The sequence below is a fragment of the Gorilla gorilla genome, chromosome 1 (genome assembly GCF_029281585.2).
Source record: "Gorilla gorilla gorilla isolate KB3781 chromosome 1, NHGRI_mGorGor1-v2.1_pri, whole genome shotgun sequence".
NCBI classification, from domain to species: Eukaryota; Metazoa; Chordata; class Mammalia; order Primates; family Hominidae; genus Gorilla; species Gorilla gorilla.
The window spans coordinates 7,523,640-7,538,192 of record NC_073224.2 but is presented as its reverse complement, the minus strand read 5'-3'; the positions used below and the strand labels follow the sequence as shown (position 1 = coordinate 7,538,192).

Below are 14,553 nucleotides of genomic sequence, written 5' to 3'. Positions count from 1 at the left end.
ACTCTCAGCTGCATTGCCGGGTAAGATTGCACACTCTCAGCTGCATTGCCGGGTAAGATTGCACACTCTCAGCTGCATTGCCGGGTAAGATTGCACACTCTCAGCTGCATTGCCGGGTAAGATTGCACACTCTCAGCTGCATTGCCGGGTAAGATTGCACACTCTCAGCTGCATTGCCGGGTAAGATTGCACACTCTCAGCTGCATTGCCGGGTAAGATTGCACACTCTCAGCTGCATTGCCGGGTAAGATTGCACACTCTCAGCTGCATTGCCGGGTAAGATTGCACACTCTCAGCTGCATTGCCGGGTAAGATTGCACACTCTCAGCTGCATTGCCGGGTAAGATTGCACACTCTCAGCTGCATTGCCGGGTAAGATTGCACACTCTCAGCTGCATTGCCGGGTAAGATTGCACACTCTCAGCTGCATTGCCGGGGTTCAGAATCAGCTCTGTGTCTTCCTACATATCACAGTTTGCTCAACACACGTGTGTTTCAGTTTCCTTTTCTATAAGTTGGGAGCTAATAATAATAGTGCAACTCCATATAACTGTTGGGGTTGAATGAATAAAATAAATATAAAAAGCATAGAAGAATGCTTAGCTTCTGATAGGGTTAAATGAATAAAATAAAAAGCAGAGAAGAATGCTTAGCTTCTAGTAAGTTCTCCCTTAATATCAGCTGTTATTATTATTATTAGGATTGATATTTCTGTTCAGCTGCAGTAGAGATGGATGGAACAAATGGCAGCATCCAAACCCATTTCATCCTACTGGGATTCTCTTACCGACCCCATCTGGAGAGGATCCTCTTTGTGGTCATCCTGATCGCGTACCTCCTGACCCTCGTAGGCAACACCACCATCATCCTGGTGTCCCAGCTGGACCCTCACCTCCACACCCCCATGTACTTCTTCCTCACCCACCTTTCCTTCCTGGACCTCTGTTTCACCACCAGCTCCATCCCCCAGCTGCTCTACAACTTTAATGGACGTGACAAGACCATCAGCTACATGGGCTGTGCCATCCAGCTCTTCCTGTTCCTGGGTCTGGGTGGTGTGGAGTGCCTGCTCCTGGCTGTCATGGCCTATGACCGGTTTGTGGCTATCTGCAAGCCCCTGCACTACATGGTGATCATGAACCCCAGGCTCTGCCGGGGCTTGGTGTCAGTGGCCTGGGGCTGTGGGGTGGCCAACTCCTTGGCCATGTCTCCTGTGACCCTGCGCTTACCCCGCTGTGGGCGCCATGAGGTGGACCACTTCCTGTGTGAGATGCCCGCCCTGATCCGGTTGGCCTGCGTCAGCACCGTGGCCATCGAAGTCGCCGTCTTTGTCCTGGCGGTGGGTGTTGTGCTGTCCCCCTTGGTGTTTATCCTGCTCTCTTACAGCTACATTGTGAGGGCTGTGTTACAAATTCGGTCAGCATCAGGAAGGCAGAAGGCCTTTGGCACCTGCGGCTCCCATCTCACTGTGGTCTCCCTTTTCTATGGAAACATCATCTACATGTACATGCAGCCAGGAGCCAGTTCTTCCCAGGACCAGGGCAAGTTCCTCACGCTCTTCTACAACATTGTCACCCCCCTCCTCAATCCTCTCATCTACACCCTCAGAAACAGAGAGGTGAAGGGGGCACTGGCAAGGTTGCTTCTGGGGAAGAGAGAGCTAGGAAAGGAGTAAAGGCATCTCCACCTGACTTCACCTCCATCCAGGGCCACTGGCAGCATCTGGAACGGCTGAATTCCAGCTGGTATTAGCCCACGACTCCCAACTTGCCTTTTTCTGGACTTTTGTGAGGCTGTTTCAGTTCTGACATTATGTGTTTTTGTTGTTGCTCTTAAAATTGAGACGGGGTCTCACTCTGTCACCTAGGGTGGAGTGCAGTGGTGCCACCATAGCTCCTTCGACTATTGGGCGTAAGCGATCCTCCCCCACCTCAGCCTTCCAAGTAACTGGGACTACAGGTGTGCATCACTGGCAGTGGGAATTGTGGCTTTTCTGTCTTCTATGGAGACGGGGTCTTGCTGTGTTGCCCAGGCTGGTCCCAAACTCCTGGCCTCATGTGATCCTCCTGCCATGGCCTCCTAAAGTTCTGGGATTACAAGTGTGAGTCACTGCGACTGGCCAACATTATGTGATTTATGTGTGAAGTATATAACACAAATCATCCCCAAAACCCATCATGATCTGTAAAGCAGCTGCAAAGAATGAAGTGAGACAAACAGTTGTAAAGATGAGTTTCCACCTACCTATACCAGAGTGCTAAGAGGAAATAACTCTTCTCAATCAGAGCTTCGCTTTGTTTGTTGTTGTTTGCTTTAAAGTCTAACACACCTGACTTGTTTCAGTCAGAATGACCCCAAATGCATCACTGTTCTCCACGTGGTCCAAGTGCCTCTCTGTTTAGGGCCATCAAATCATGGAATGCAGCACAGTTTGATATTTTCTATATTCCCAATTCCTACCCAAACCTTTTCATGAAATCGTAGAGTTTGTTTTACTCTTTATCAGGTGTAAGATTCTGCATAAACCAAGAAGTGAACCTGTAAGTTATGATGCATGGGTCGTTTGAATCTTAAAGCATCGTTCTTTCTCAGGCATGTTTTTTTCATTATTAGTAAGAAGAACCTGACATTGGTTTAGTCCCTTCTGTGTACCAGACGCTCCTAATTCATCTAACCTCAGTATTTGTATGAGGTCAGCATGATTATCATTATTCCCATTTTACCTCCCTGGTCCTTGAGATCTGAAGGTTAAATCTTTTGCTTGAGGGGAACTGAACCAGGGTTTTTTCCAAGTTCTGTCAGACTCCCGATTCATGTGGTTTCTATTGCATCATGAAATTTCAAAGAGCAAAAATCCTTAAGCATTTGGCACACGATGTCAAAGACCCTTTGGGGCTAAGGGGCATGACTGGCTACTGTTCCTTACACAGTGCGGTCCTCAGTATGTCCCACTAACGTGCCCTCCAGTTATCTGAGGTCTTGTTCCAATGCAATTCCAATTCAGCTGGTGATAAGAGGGGTCTGAGTTTCTGCGACTCTGCAAACCTCCCAGGTGATGTCCCTACTTTGGGGACTCGGACTACATTTTAAGGACCCAGGAAGCATATCACCCCCTGCTCTTGTTCCAGACATTTGGAGGGTGGATGCATTCTGGAAAAAGTTGGGAGACTGTTCATAGACCAAGGGCGAACACAAGGTGAGAGGGAGTGGTGTGAAAGGCCAGCTGAGGGGCGGTCCTCATTCCTCTGCCATTGCTCCTGTGCTCCGCTCCCTCCTCCTCCACAAGTGTATTTCTGCACTCTTTTGTATTCTCCACACCTCACATCTAAAGTCACCAGCCCCAGGGCATTGTGTAAGTGTGAACAAACCAGAGCCCCAGAGAGGGGGATTCCTGTGCCTCCAGAGCACCCCCTCTGACTATTCAAGGATGCTGTTTGTAAGAAGTACTGATGTGGATGTGTAGCAGGAAGAGCCGCAGACAAAACTCCTCAGACACCGAGTTAGAGAAGGCAGGGGTTTATTCGACCAGGGGTATCGGCAAGACTCCTGTCTCAAGAGCCGAGCTCCCCAAGTGAGCAATTCCTGTCCCTTTTAAGGGCTCAAAACTCTAAGGGGGTGCGTGTGAGAGGGTTGTGATCGATTGAGCAAGTAGGGGGTACGTGACTGGGGGCTGGTAATTAGATTGGAACAAAACAGGACGGGGATTTTCACAGTGCTTTTCTATACAATGTCTGTAATCTATAGATAACATAACCGATTACGTCAGGGGTCAATCTTTAACTACCAGGCCCAGGGTGTGGCGCTGGGCTGTCTGCTTGTGGATTTGATATTTGCCTTTTAGTTTTTACTTTTTTTTTCTTTGGAGGCAGAAATTGGGCATAAGACAATATGAGGGGTGGTCTCCTCCCTTATTCCCCCCTTTGAGAATCTCACTCAATAGTGGGAGTTCTCACTTTCATTTTTACTACCCATGTCTTCTGGCAAGACAGATCAATAGTGATTCATATAGTGCACTTGTGCTGAAGCTTTTGGTGAACTAAGGTAGCGATGAAGCTTTTTGTCATTTGAAGAAGTACAGGTAGCAAACAAAGGAGCAATAAGTAGGTTCCTATCACTATTATAACTCTTATTATAAGGGTTTTAAATCCTCTTAGCGCTGGGAACCATTTTCCAAACATGGCCCCAGGATCAAATCTATGCCACACTTGTATGGGCACATGTGCCAGTTTTGTCATATCTCTAACTATGTCTTCAAATACTTGCCCTCGATTATCTATGTGTAGGCAGCAATTAATAAGGTTAAATTTCCTACAGACTTCTCCTTCAGCTGCTAGCAAGTAGTCAAGAGCCAATCTGTTTTGATAGATAGCATTTCTCATCTGAGTTTCTTGCTGGGTCAGAATGGTCAAGGCTCTGCCGGTTTTATTAGTGATTATTTTTAAGACAGCTTGTAACCGTATGATTTAGTTGATCATGTACATGTGGGTCCGGTATCCTCATGAGCCGTCTTGTACCTAAATAGCGGGCCCATAATATTGCATGATTCTCTTAGGGGGCCATTTATCATTTTTTCAGTTTCTTATAGCTATGCTTCTCTTTTCGTGGGAAGCATAGACAGGGAAGCCCAGGAGTTTGCCTGTTTTTATGGGTGGTAGGAAGAAAGATGGTTTAATAGTGCCAATAACACAACTACCTGCCTACTGGTCAGGTAATTTGGCATAAGCTCTATGCCTACATATCCAGTATAATCCAGTGGGGGCCGTCCAGTCCCAGTGGGACTCCAGGTGGGTCCACACGGTCTGCAACTTTGGGAATTTACAAAATGGATTTCTCTCTGTGTGATTTGAACTTCACCAAGTGACTGTTTTTGTGGTACCATTATACAGTTTCTGTCTCAGACAACTAAGTCGTCCTACAGGGTGAATGAATTCTTTTCCTTCTCTAGCTATGCAATATTGTCCAATAGTTGAGGCTTTTAGGACCAGAAATTATCAGGGTGATTCTTTTGAGCCAGGAATTCATCGGGAACTGGGTCTGTAGGTACTAATTCTCGGGCTTCTCATGGCCATTGATCTCCCATTACAATTCCTCCACATACATAATGTGAAGTGACATTGAGAGACTGGGCCACATGCTCAGCTAATTGCAAAAACAAATTTCTTGTTTTTCCTGGAATTTCTGGTACTGGCACATTTAGTTCGTCATAGAAAGTTTGAAACACTGGCTCAGGAGAGCATTTGTAAACTTCTCCTCAAACCAAGATATTTACTCAGGGATCCAGTCCGGCCCCGTCGATTCCTAAGGTCACATGCTCCTCTTTTTTCCAGCGAGGATCAAGGGGATTGGTTATTACTAGCTCTAAGGGGTTACATTGTCCCTTAGTACAGGAAGGGCCATTTTTTCCTTTCTGAAGGTGGACTGGATCCTTTTCATTTTTTTTTTAATCCAAGTGGCCTAAATGACACAAGGCCAGTATTTACATTTATTTTTACACAGTCCTAATTTATGACAGATGTACTTATTTTCTGCCATATAGCCTCTTTTCTAATTAAGAAAACCACACCTTATTCCTAACTTATTACTATTAATGACAGCACAGGCATCAAATTTTAAGGTGACTTGTTTGGGCACCCCTTTTCCTTCTGTTTTGGCTAACACTTTACTCGTATCATTTATGAGCCCCCACAAGTCCTCAGTCCTTAATCTTATTTTAAAACTGTGGTCATAACACACATCAGATTGGTCATTTCCTGGGCTACATACCTTGTATAGAGTAACATTATACAAACAAATTCTTTTTAGAGTTCCAGTACACTTATAATAACCGTAAAATAATAGGACCATAGCAACCTTTTGTCCTACCTCAGTGACTTGATATATACACTGGGAACAGCCCCAGTCTGAGGAAGGTCAGTTGAAGTCCTTACTGTACAAGCCCAAATTTTAAGGAAAATGAGTCCCGCGATGAGTTTCCTCATGCTTCAGCCATGCACGGACCAGTCAGCTTCCAGGTGTGACTGGAGCAGGGCTGGTTGTCTTCTTCAGAGTCACTTTGCAGGGGTTGGCGAAGCTGCTCCTGTCCACATACAGCTGACAGTCTACTGATGTTTAAGGATGGTCTCAGAGGTTGGGCCTGCTAGAATAAACTGAGTCCAACACCTCTATACAGTTATGTTCAGCTGGGCTCTCTGATACCGGGAGCAAGGTGGTGGGGTTTAGGGTGTTGCAAACTTCAATGGTTATGTGGGGATTTTCACATAGCAAGCTTTGGTACTTGGTTAATCTAGCCTTTGTTAACCAATGATGTCCTTCTGTATTTATTAAAGTTACCACAGCATGGGGGGCATTTATATCCAGGTTTTGCCTAAGGGTTAGTTTATCTGCTTTTTGTGCTAACAGGGCCATTGTTGCCAGGGCCCTTAGACCTGGGGGCCAGCCTTTGGAAACCCCGTCTAGTTGTTTTGAGAGATAGGCCACTGGCCTTGGCCCCACAGTCTGGGTTAAAACTTCAACTGCCATTTTTTCTCTTTCTGACACATAGAGTGTAAAGAGTTTTGTCAGGTCAGGTAGCCTCAGGGCTGGGGCTGACGTGAGTTTTTCTTTAACTCATGAAAAGCTCGTTGCTGTTGGTTGTAATAGATGTAGTTTATCTAATCTACATTTTTCTTAACTGTCACCCACCAAAATATTGGCTTAAATCCTGCAGCTATTTGATTTCAAGCTTTAAATTGATCTGATATTCCTCGTGGGACTCCAATTGCATCTAAATAGACACGAGAGTCGAAAGACCCGTAAGGGGCTTCTCTCGCTTTACGATGTCTTATTTTTTTCTCCCTCTGGTTGATGAAATGCCAGGGCGAAAGGGATAGCCAAATGGACTAAAGCACAAGTGCCACTCCAGTTATTCGGCAGAGTGCCCAGTAAAGGTCCACCACAATACCACCACACATCTGCTCAGGGATGAACAAGGGCTGACTGATTGGTAAGCTCTCGAAAATTCTTAAGCTCGCTGGATCCTTTCAGGTATCCAAGGAATGCTAAGTTTCCTCCCTGTCGTGAGGGACACGAAGTGAACTTACTGTTGGAAGACGGAAGCTGGATGGCCCTCGGGGGCTGACCCTCAGGGTGCCGGACTTTGGGATATAGCAGAGAGAGCTTGGCACGTCTTGTTACTCCAGGCTGTAGAATCCTGGAAAAGAGCTACCATGCAGCCCACGCCTGGTCGACTGGAGGACCACCTTAGTGGAAAGGGGACAATCTGGGCCTCTGGCCGGCCATGTGCACAAGCATAACAATTGCTTTTGTTTAATGTGCAGGTGGAATATTTGATCCATTTTAAGCAGGCATTTGCATCTTGGTATCCTGTCTTAATTGCTAAAGTTTGTTTTAAGTCTTTAACTTCTATGATCCTCTAGTAAAATGAATGTATGGTTTTAGGAAATTACAAAAACTGGTTGGGGCAGTCCATCCTTGCTCTTTAGTGGTCCACAGAACGTTGGACCAAGTAAGGCATGAAAGCTCTACATCAGGGGGCAAGACTCCTGGTTGGCACTGGGGTCTTTATCGAAATCTCCCTGGATTAAATGGTCCTAGTTTACTAATGCCCAGTCTGAGGAGAGTCAGGGGGACAGAAGTACTTTTCTGAAGTAGAGAGCTGTCTTTGACTTGGGAAGTCCCCACAGGGTATAAAAGGGCAAGCATTAAATGCAATAGTTTGAGGCAAAAATGACTTGGTTATGTTAATAACTAGATGGTCAGCAATAGAGCGCGGAAAGAAGAAAGAGTAATAGATGAAAAGCGTTAGATTTTTCTTAGCTTTAGTTTGGTAGGGTTTTCCTCTGGGACTATGGCCCACAACTCTTTGGCGGGGGGTGGCACTTTCTTGACTGGGTGTGATGAGTCCATCCTTTTTTGCTGTACGAGCAGCAGTCTTGGTGGTTAGCAGCACAAGGTAGGGTCCTTCCTAGGCTGACTCAAGTTTTTCTTCTTTCCACCTTTCGATGAGAATGTGATATTCAGGCTGGTGCTGGTTTACTGGAAATTCTGGGGGTAGTACCTGTGCTGAAAGACTTTTAGTTTGTTTTTGCGAGAAAGGAAAGTGGAAGATAAACCAAGTATATAATTTTTAAGAGATTGACCTTTTGTTTTAAATGTGGGGACCTTGGCAGTGGACTTTATAGTACTTAGTGCCTTTTTACTGAGAAATTTCCTTTAGCACCTATTTTTATTAGTTTTTAAACCAAAGAAAACCAAATACCATTTTACATTTAACAATGCTTCTTGTATGATTTTTATACCAGATAAGCTAAATTTTATCTTTATATTAGTGTGTTATTAATGTTAAACCTAATTTTAATAAAACCTTGTGGACATGTGTTTAATTTTTAATGTTTGACCATAAGGTAAGATTTTATAGACTCTTTTTAACCTTCTATAATTTTTGCTAAAGAGCAGGTTGGTGCTTTAAGAAAAACCTGTTATGCTTTTACTTTAATGTCCAGTTCACAGAAAAACTGGATGATACTTCTTTAACTTTAGCTAGTATGTTTACACACATAATTTTCTTTATAACTAATGTTTTAAAACTTGCTTAAACCTTCAAAACAATAATTTTTTTAACTTTTTAATGTAGGTAAAAATGTACATTCTTATGCCTCATAATCCTTTTACTAAAGGTATATTTTACTTTCCTTATACACCTTGGACATAAACTGTTTTTTTTTTTTCAATAGTTTTACATTCAGGAGGCCTAGTTACTTTTAAATTATATTAACGTTTTTTGCATAAGTTCTTTTTTTAACACACTTTTTAAAATAACCTTTTTTTTTCTTTCATGACTTTTACAGGCAATTTTTCGACATGCCTTAACTTTCTGACTTATTACAAACATTTCTTTCTTTAAACAACCAGTTAATTTATTTCAGGACAAGAATTTACCATATAACACTCTTTTTATATGAATTCTTCCCCCACCCTTTTTTCCCCCTTTTTTTCCCCGAAGATGATAACCATTCTTTTCCAAAGCAAACCTTTTTTTATGTCTGTGAACTAGACTGTCTAAGGCCACAAGAATAGAAGTTACTATCATACATGTTACACTGTTAACTTTCAGCAAACTTTACTTTTGTTGAAAACCTTGTAAGTTTGGGATTTTAATTATCCTTTGCTATTAATAAGACCTTGTCTTGTCCAAATTAGAATTGGTATAGATGGCTTTTTTGTTTTTTTCTCAATTACCCAGAAGGAACCATAGATCGTCCTGTCCTGAAGGGAGTTCCTCCTAGGTTTGGTCAGACCTTCGTATGGTAATTAAGATTTAGATCCCGTTAGGAAACCTGCTGGGTTAAGGGAATTTTCAGCAGTCAATGTTAAATCATCTTTCTTTCTTTCTTTCTCTCTTTGCCTTTGTCTCTCTCTCTTTCACTTTCCTTTTGCCTCTGTCTCTTTCTCTCTCTCTCTCTGTCTCTCTCTTTCTCTTTCTCCCTCTCTCCTTGGTTCCTTCTTTGTCTGTCTCTTCCTCTCTCTCTTTTCCTCTCTTCCTCTCTGTCTCTTTCCTTTCTCTCTCTGCTGGTCTTTCCTTGCCTCTGCCAGTCGCTTATGCTGCTGTTCTCTCAACCACTGTGTGTTGGAGGCGTGGGGTCTAAAACCAGCTGTAATCAAGTGTCTATGTCTGGATGCCTTGGCTTACAGGTTACCTTGTGCCATACCTTTGAAACAGGGGACCTGTCCAGGCTTCCTTCTAATGGCCAACCTACCTCTAATGCTGGCCAGTCTATCTTACATAAAGTTTTAAGTTTTCCTGGTGTCATAGTACTCCATAGTCTCCCTTAAATCCTTTTTTTGAAAATTTTCAACATAGTTCCTGTTGGGGTGGGCTTACTTTGTGCCTCACCCATGTTCCCTTGAGACAAAACACCACGCTCACACCACACGCACACCACAAAACAAAGAACGGGTAAAAAGGGCACACACACACACTTTTGTAGTTTACACCAAACCAAAATCAAAACCAAAATCAGAGTATCCAGAAATCCAAGCCAGGTCAATACCAAAACCAAAGTATCAAGCAATCCAAGTCAAGTCAAAAACAAAAACCAAAGTGCCGGTACAGGCACGCCGTGGGTGATCAGGCCACGCTTCCGCTCAAATGGAGTGGGCAAGTTCCCAAGACTAATCTTACCAAGTTTCAGATGTCCAGACTCCAAGTACCAGTTCCTTCCCGGTGTTCAGCCACTGCGCAGATCCTCCACAGGGGCCTGCCACACACTACTCTGGCGAGGCATCCCACTGCGCTCTCGGGATCTGTGTTGCTCGGGCTGTTCGGAGTCCCCCACAGGGATGTTCCACAGGGCAGGCTTAAGCTCCTTAGGAGCTGCCTCAACCATCTGCCAATCACCTTGCTTCCCTGTCAGGGAACCAAGAAATGTAGCAGACAAGCCACAGACAAATCTCCTCAGACACCGAGTTAAAGAAGGAAGGGGTTTATTCGGCCGGGGGCATGGGCAAGACTCCTGTCTCAAGAGCCGAGCTCCCCGAGTGAGCAATTCCTGTCCCTTTTAAGGGCTCACAACTCTAAGGGGGTGTGCGTGAGAGGGTCGTGATCAATTGAGCAAGCAGAGGGTACGTGACTGGGGGCTGCATGCACCGGTAATTAAATTGGAACAAAACAGGATGGAGATTTTCACTGTGCTTTTCTATGCAATGTCTGTAATCTATAGATAACATAACTGATTAGATCAGGGGTCGATCTTTAACTACCAGGCCCAGGGTGTGGCGCTGGGCTGTCTGCCTGTGGATTTCATTTCTGCCTTTTAGTTTTTACTTTTTTTTTCTTTGGAGGCAGAAATTGGGCATAAGACAATATGAGGGGTGGTCTCCTCCCTTAGATGGGCTAATGGTGAATAGAGAATGAGTTATCTGTGTGGCAGTTAGGATTTATTTCCAACAGTTATAAAACTCCCCACGTCCACATATATATGTTAAAGAAAATACTTTATTTTTTTGAGATGGAGTCATGCTCTGTTGCCCAAGCTGAAGTTTCTTCTCCTTTAGCCGATGGTTTTCTGCTGCAATCGCTGTTTGATGAAGGCTGCTTTGGCTGCAGTGTCCCATTCTGTACTTATTCCTCTGCTTGTTCCCCTTTCTCGAATAGTGACTACATTTTTTATTTTGTCTCATGTTTCTTTTCTTCTTTAAAAAAAAACTCTCTTGAAACTCCTATCTACTTAACTCTTTGTTGTTGTTCCCTCCCTCCCTCCCTCTTTTCCTTCCTTCCTTCCTTCCCTCCTTTGCTTGAGACGGAGTTTCACCCTGCAGTCAGGGTGGACTGCAGAGGCACAACCTCGGCTCACCGCAACCTCCACCTCCCAAGTTCAAGCGATTCTTCTGCCTCAGCCTCTCAAGTAGCTGGGATTGCAGGCATGTGCCACCACGCCCGGCTAATTTTTGTATTTTTGGTAGAGATGAGGTTTCACCATGTTGGTCAAATGCCTGACCTCAGGTGTTCCACCTGCCTCGGCCTCCCGAAGTGCTGGGATTACAGGTGTGAGCCACTGCGCCCGGCTGTTGTTGTTATTACACCTGCGGCCCCTCTTCTGTTCCTGTCACTTCTACCATACATCAAAGCGAAATATAATTTTCAGGAAAAAATAAACTCATGACTCACAGCTATAAAAATGAATATGAGTTAAAGAATTTGTGTTACTCATAGTATCTGAGGGAACTAGGCAGATGCTATAACCAGCTTAATGGAAAAGTCAAGCCAATTTAAATTTACAGAGTAAAAGAATGTTGAGATGAATTGCAAATGAAAGCGAAACTGGTTTTTCCACTGGGAGGAAGTCTGTTCTTAACAAGATATAATTTGCATGTCTGTCAGTTACAACTTAGCAAGAAGTGCAAATAGCTCAAACCCAGGAAAGGGCTGGAATCTGATAACTTGATAACCAGAAGGGTGTGCTGAAAATTACTGTTTTCTTTCTCTCTCTCTTTCTTTCTTTCTTTCTTTCTTTCTTTCTTTCTTTCTTTCTTTCTTTCTTTCTCTCTTTCTATTTCTTTCTTTCCGTCTTTCTTTTCTTTCTTTTTCTTTTCTTTCTCTTTCTTTCTTTCTTTCTTTCTTTCTCTTTCTTTCTTTCTCTTTCCTTCCTTCCTTCTTTCTTTTCTTTTCTTTTTTTTTTTGACGGAGTTTCGCTCTTATTGCCCAGGCTGGCATGCAATGGCACGATCTTGGCTCACTGCAACCTCCGCCTCCCAGGTTCAAGTGATTGTCCTGCCTCAGCTTCCCAAGTAGCTGGGATTACAGGCATGTGCCACCACGCCTGGCTAACATTGTATTTTTTTTTTTAGTAGAGATGGGGTTTCTCCATGTTGGTCAGGCTGGTCTTGAAATCCCAACCTCAGGTGATCTGCCCACCTCGGCCTCCCAGATCGCTGGGATTACAGGCATGAGCCACCCCACCCGGCCTCATTCACAGTTTTCAGTTGAAACATAATTATGTTTTTACCATGCTAATGATGGTTAATACTCTTGAGGTGGTGGGTATGTGTCAATCACTCAGACAATTTACCTGTATTTACTCACTGAATCCTCAAGAAAGAGAGGTGGGAAATACATCACATCTATCTTACAAAGGAGGAAGTTAGGACTCAGAGGTTTTGGATTTCAATACACTGTTACTGCAGGAGTGGGAATTTGAATAAAGGTGTTCTGATGATCACACCTCAGTTCCTCGCCACTGGGCTACGCTATTTGTGTGAAGCCCTGAGCAGCTGCGTCCTAGGAGTCGTGCGGGCTCCAGAATGTAGAACGACAGTATCTCTCCATCTGGGAAGGTAGTGCTCTATTTACTTATTAACTTTCCAATTTTAACTGGAATAAACTTTCCTGCTCCTCCCACTATCCACATTCTCCACTGAATCCTCTAACTGTTATTAATTCTATGGAAATTTGTGGAAATTACTAAAACCTTGTGGAGGCCAAGGGAAAACTTCCCCTTCATCTGAATGTTCACTGACAATCAACTGAAAAAAGACAGCTGAGAAACAGAGAAAAGGCATATGAATTTATTAAAGTGCACAGGAGTTTTACAAAACATAAGATCTCAAATAAATGACTGGATGGTTGACGCTTTTACACCATCTTGAGGTTCCAGAAAGAATGAGGCTTGGATCAGTGGCAAAATGACTTATGGGACCAGAGAAGAGGTGGCCTGTCTAGCAAAGGTGGTCTTGTTACATGGATGGACCCTCACAGGTAGCAGTGCTCAGAGAAAATAGATGTAAATGTTTCAGGCCTTTAAAAACATCAGACCCTCAGTTAATCATCCCTAAATCTGGACAAGGGAAGGCCTCAGAGAAAGCCTGGCTGCATCAATACAGATTTTTCTCTACAGGTGCAAATCTTCTTCACAAAAGACAGCTTTTCAGCTAAATTTGTATTTCCAGCCCTCCTGAACAGCCATCTTGAAACATCTCAAAGAAGTATATTTTAGGCTAAAATATTTTGGCTACCTTTGTGATCTGAGAAGCCAAAATAGATATCTCCTTATCGAATAAGATGGACCCCAAGGTTAAGGCAACGAAAAGTTACCTACGGGCTGAGGGCTCCAAGGCCTTGCTGCCATGGCAACTCCCTAAATTCCTTTGGCTACAGCAAAAATCACAGGTTTGCTAAACTCCCTAACAATAGGAACCATCAGGCAAAATGTCAGGCCCTTCCTAACTCTGATTTACGACCTCTCTTGGTGTCTGGCTTGGGACCCCTTTCCGGTAACAATCCTGTTCATTCTTTGGATGACACTTTCAACCTTGCATGTACAATATGATATACTTGCCCTGTTTGATGAATCGCCTAACTCGGTGTTTCTCAACCTGTTTATTTTTTATTACTGCTGGCCCTAAAAAACTTTTATGTGGCATTATTTCTGAGGGCTCTGTTCTGTTCCATTGGTCTATATCTCTGTTTTGGTATCAGCACCATGCTGTTTTGGTTACTGTAGCCTTGTAGTATAGTTTTAAGTCAGGTAGCGTGATGCCTCCAGCTTTGTTCTTTTGGCTTAGGATTGACTTGGCAGTGTGGGCTCTTTTTTGGTTCCATATGAACTTTAAAGTAGTTTTTTCCAATTCTGTGAAGAAAGTCATTGGTAGCTTGATGGGGATGGCATTGAATCTATAAATTACCTTGGGCAGTATGGCCATTTTCATGATATTGATTCTTCCTACCCATGAGCATGGAACGTTCTTCCATTTCTTTGTATCCTCTTTTATTTCATTGAGCAGTGGTTTGTAGTTCTCCTTGAAGAGGTCCTTCACGTCCCTTGTAAGTTGGATTCCTAGGTATTTTATTCTCTTTGAAGCAATTGTGAATGGGAGTTCACTCATGATATGGCTCTCTGTTTGTCTGTTATTGGTGTATAAGAATGCTTGTGATTTTTGCACATTGATTTTGTATCCTGAGACTTTGCTGAAGTTGCTTATCACCTTAAGGAGATTTTGGGCTGAGATGATGCAGTTTTCTAGATATACAGTCATGTCATCTGCAAACAGGGACAATTT

General features: G+C 43.6%; 1 protein-coding gene across 1 annotated transcript; it reads left to right on the top strand.

Annotated features, from left to right (window-relative positions):
- The first annotated feature begins 674 nt into the window (after positions 1-674).
- Positions 675-1,922, top strand: OR2W3 (olfactory receptor family 2 subfamily W member 3). Its single transcript, XM_019037890.4, has one exon. It carries the CDS (start codon positions 731-733, stop codon positions 1,673-1,675), a length of 945 nt encoding a protein of 314 aa, XP_018893435.4. The 5' UTR covers positions 675-730; the 3' UTR covers positions 1,676-1,922.
- The last annotated feature ends 12,631 nt before the right edge of the window (positions 1,923-14,553 follow it).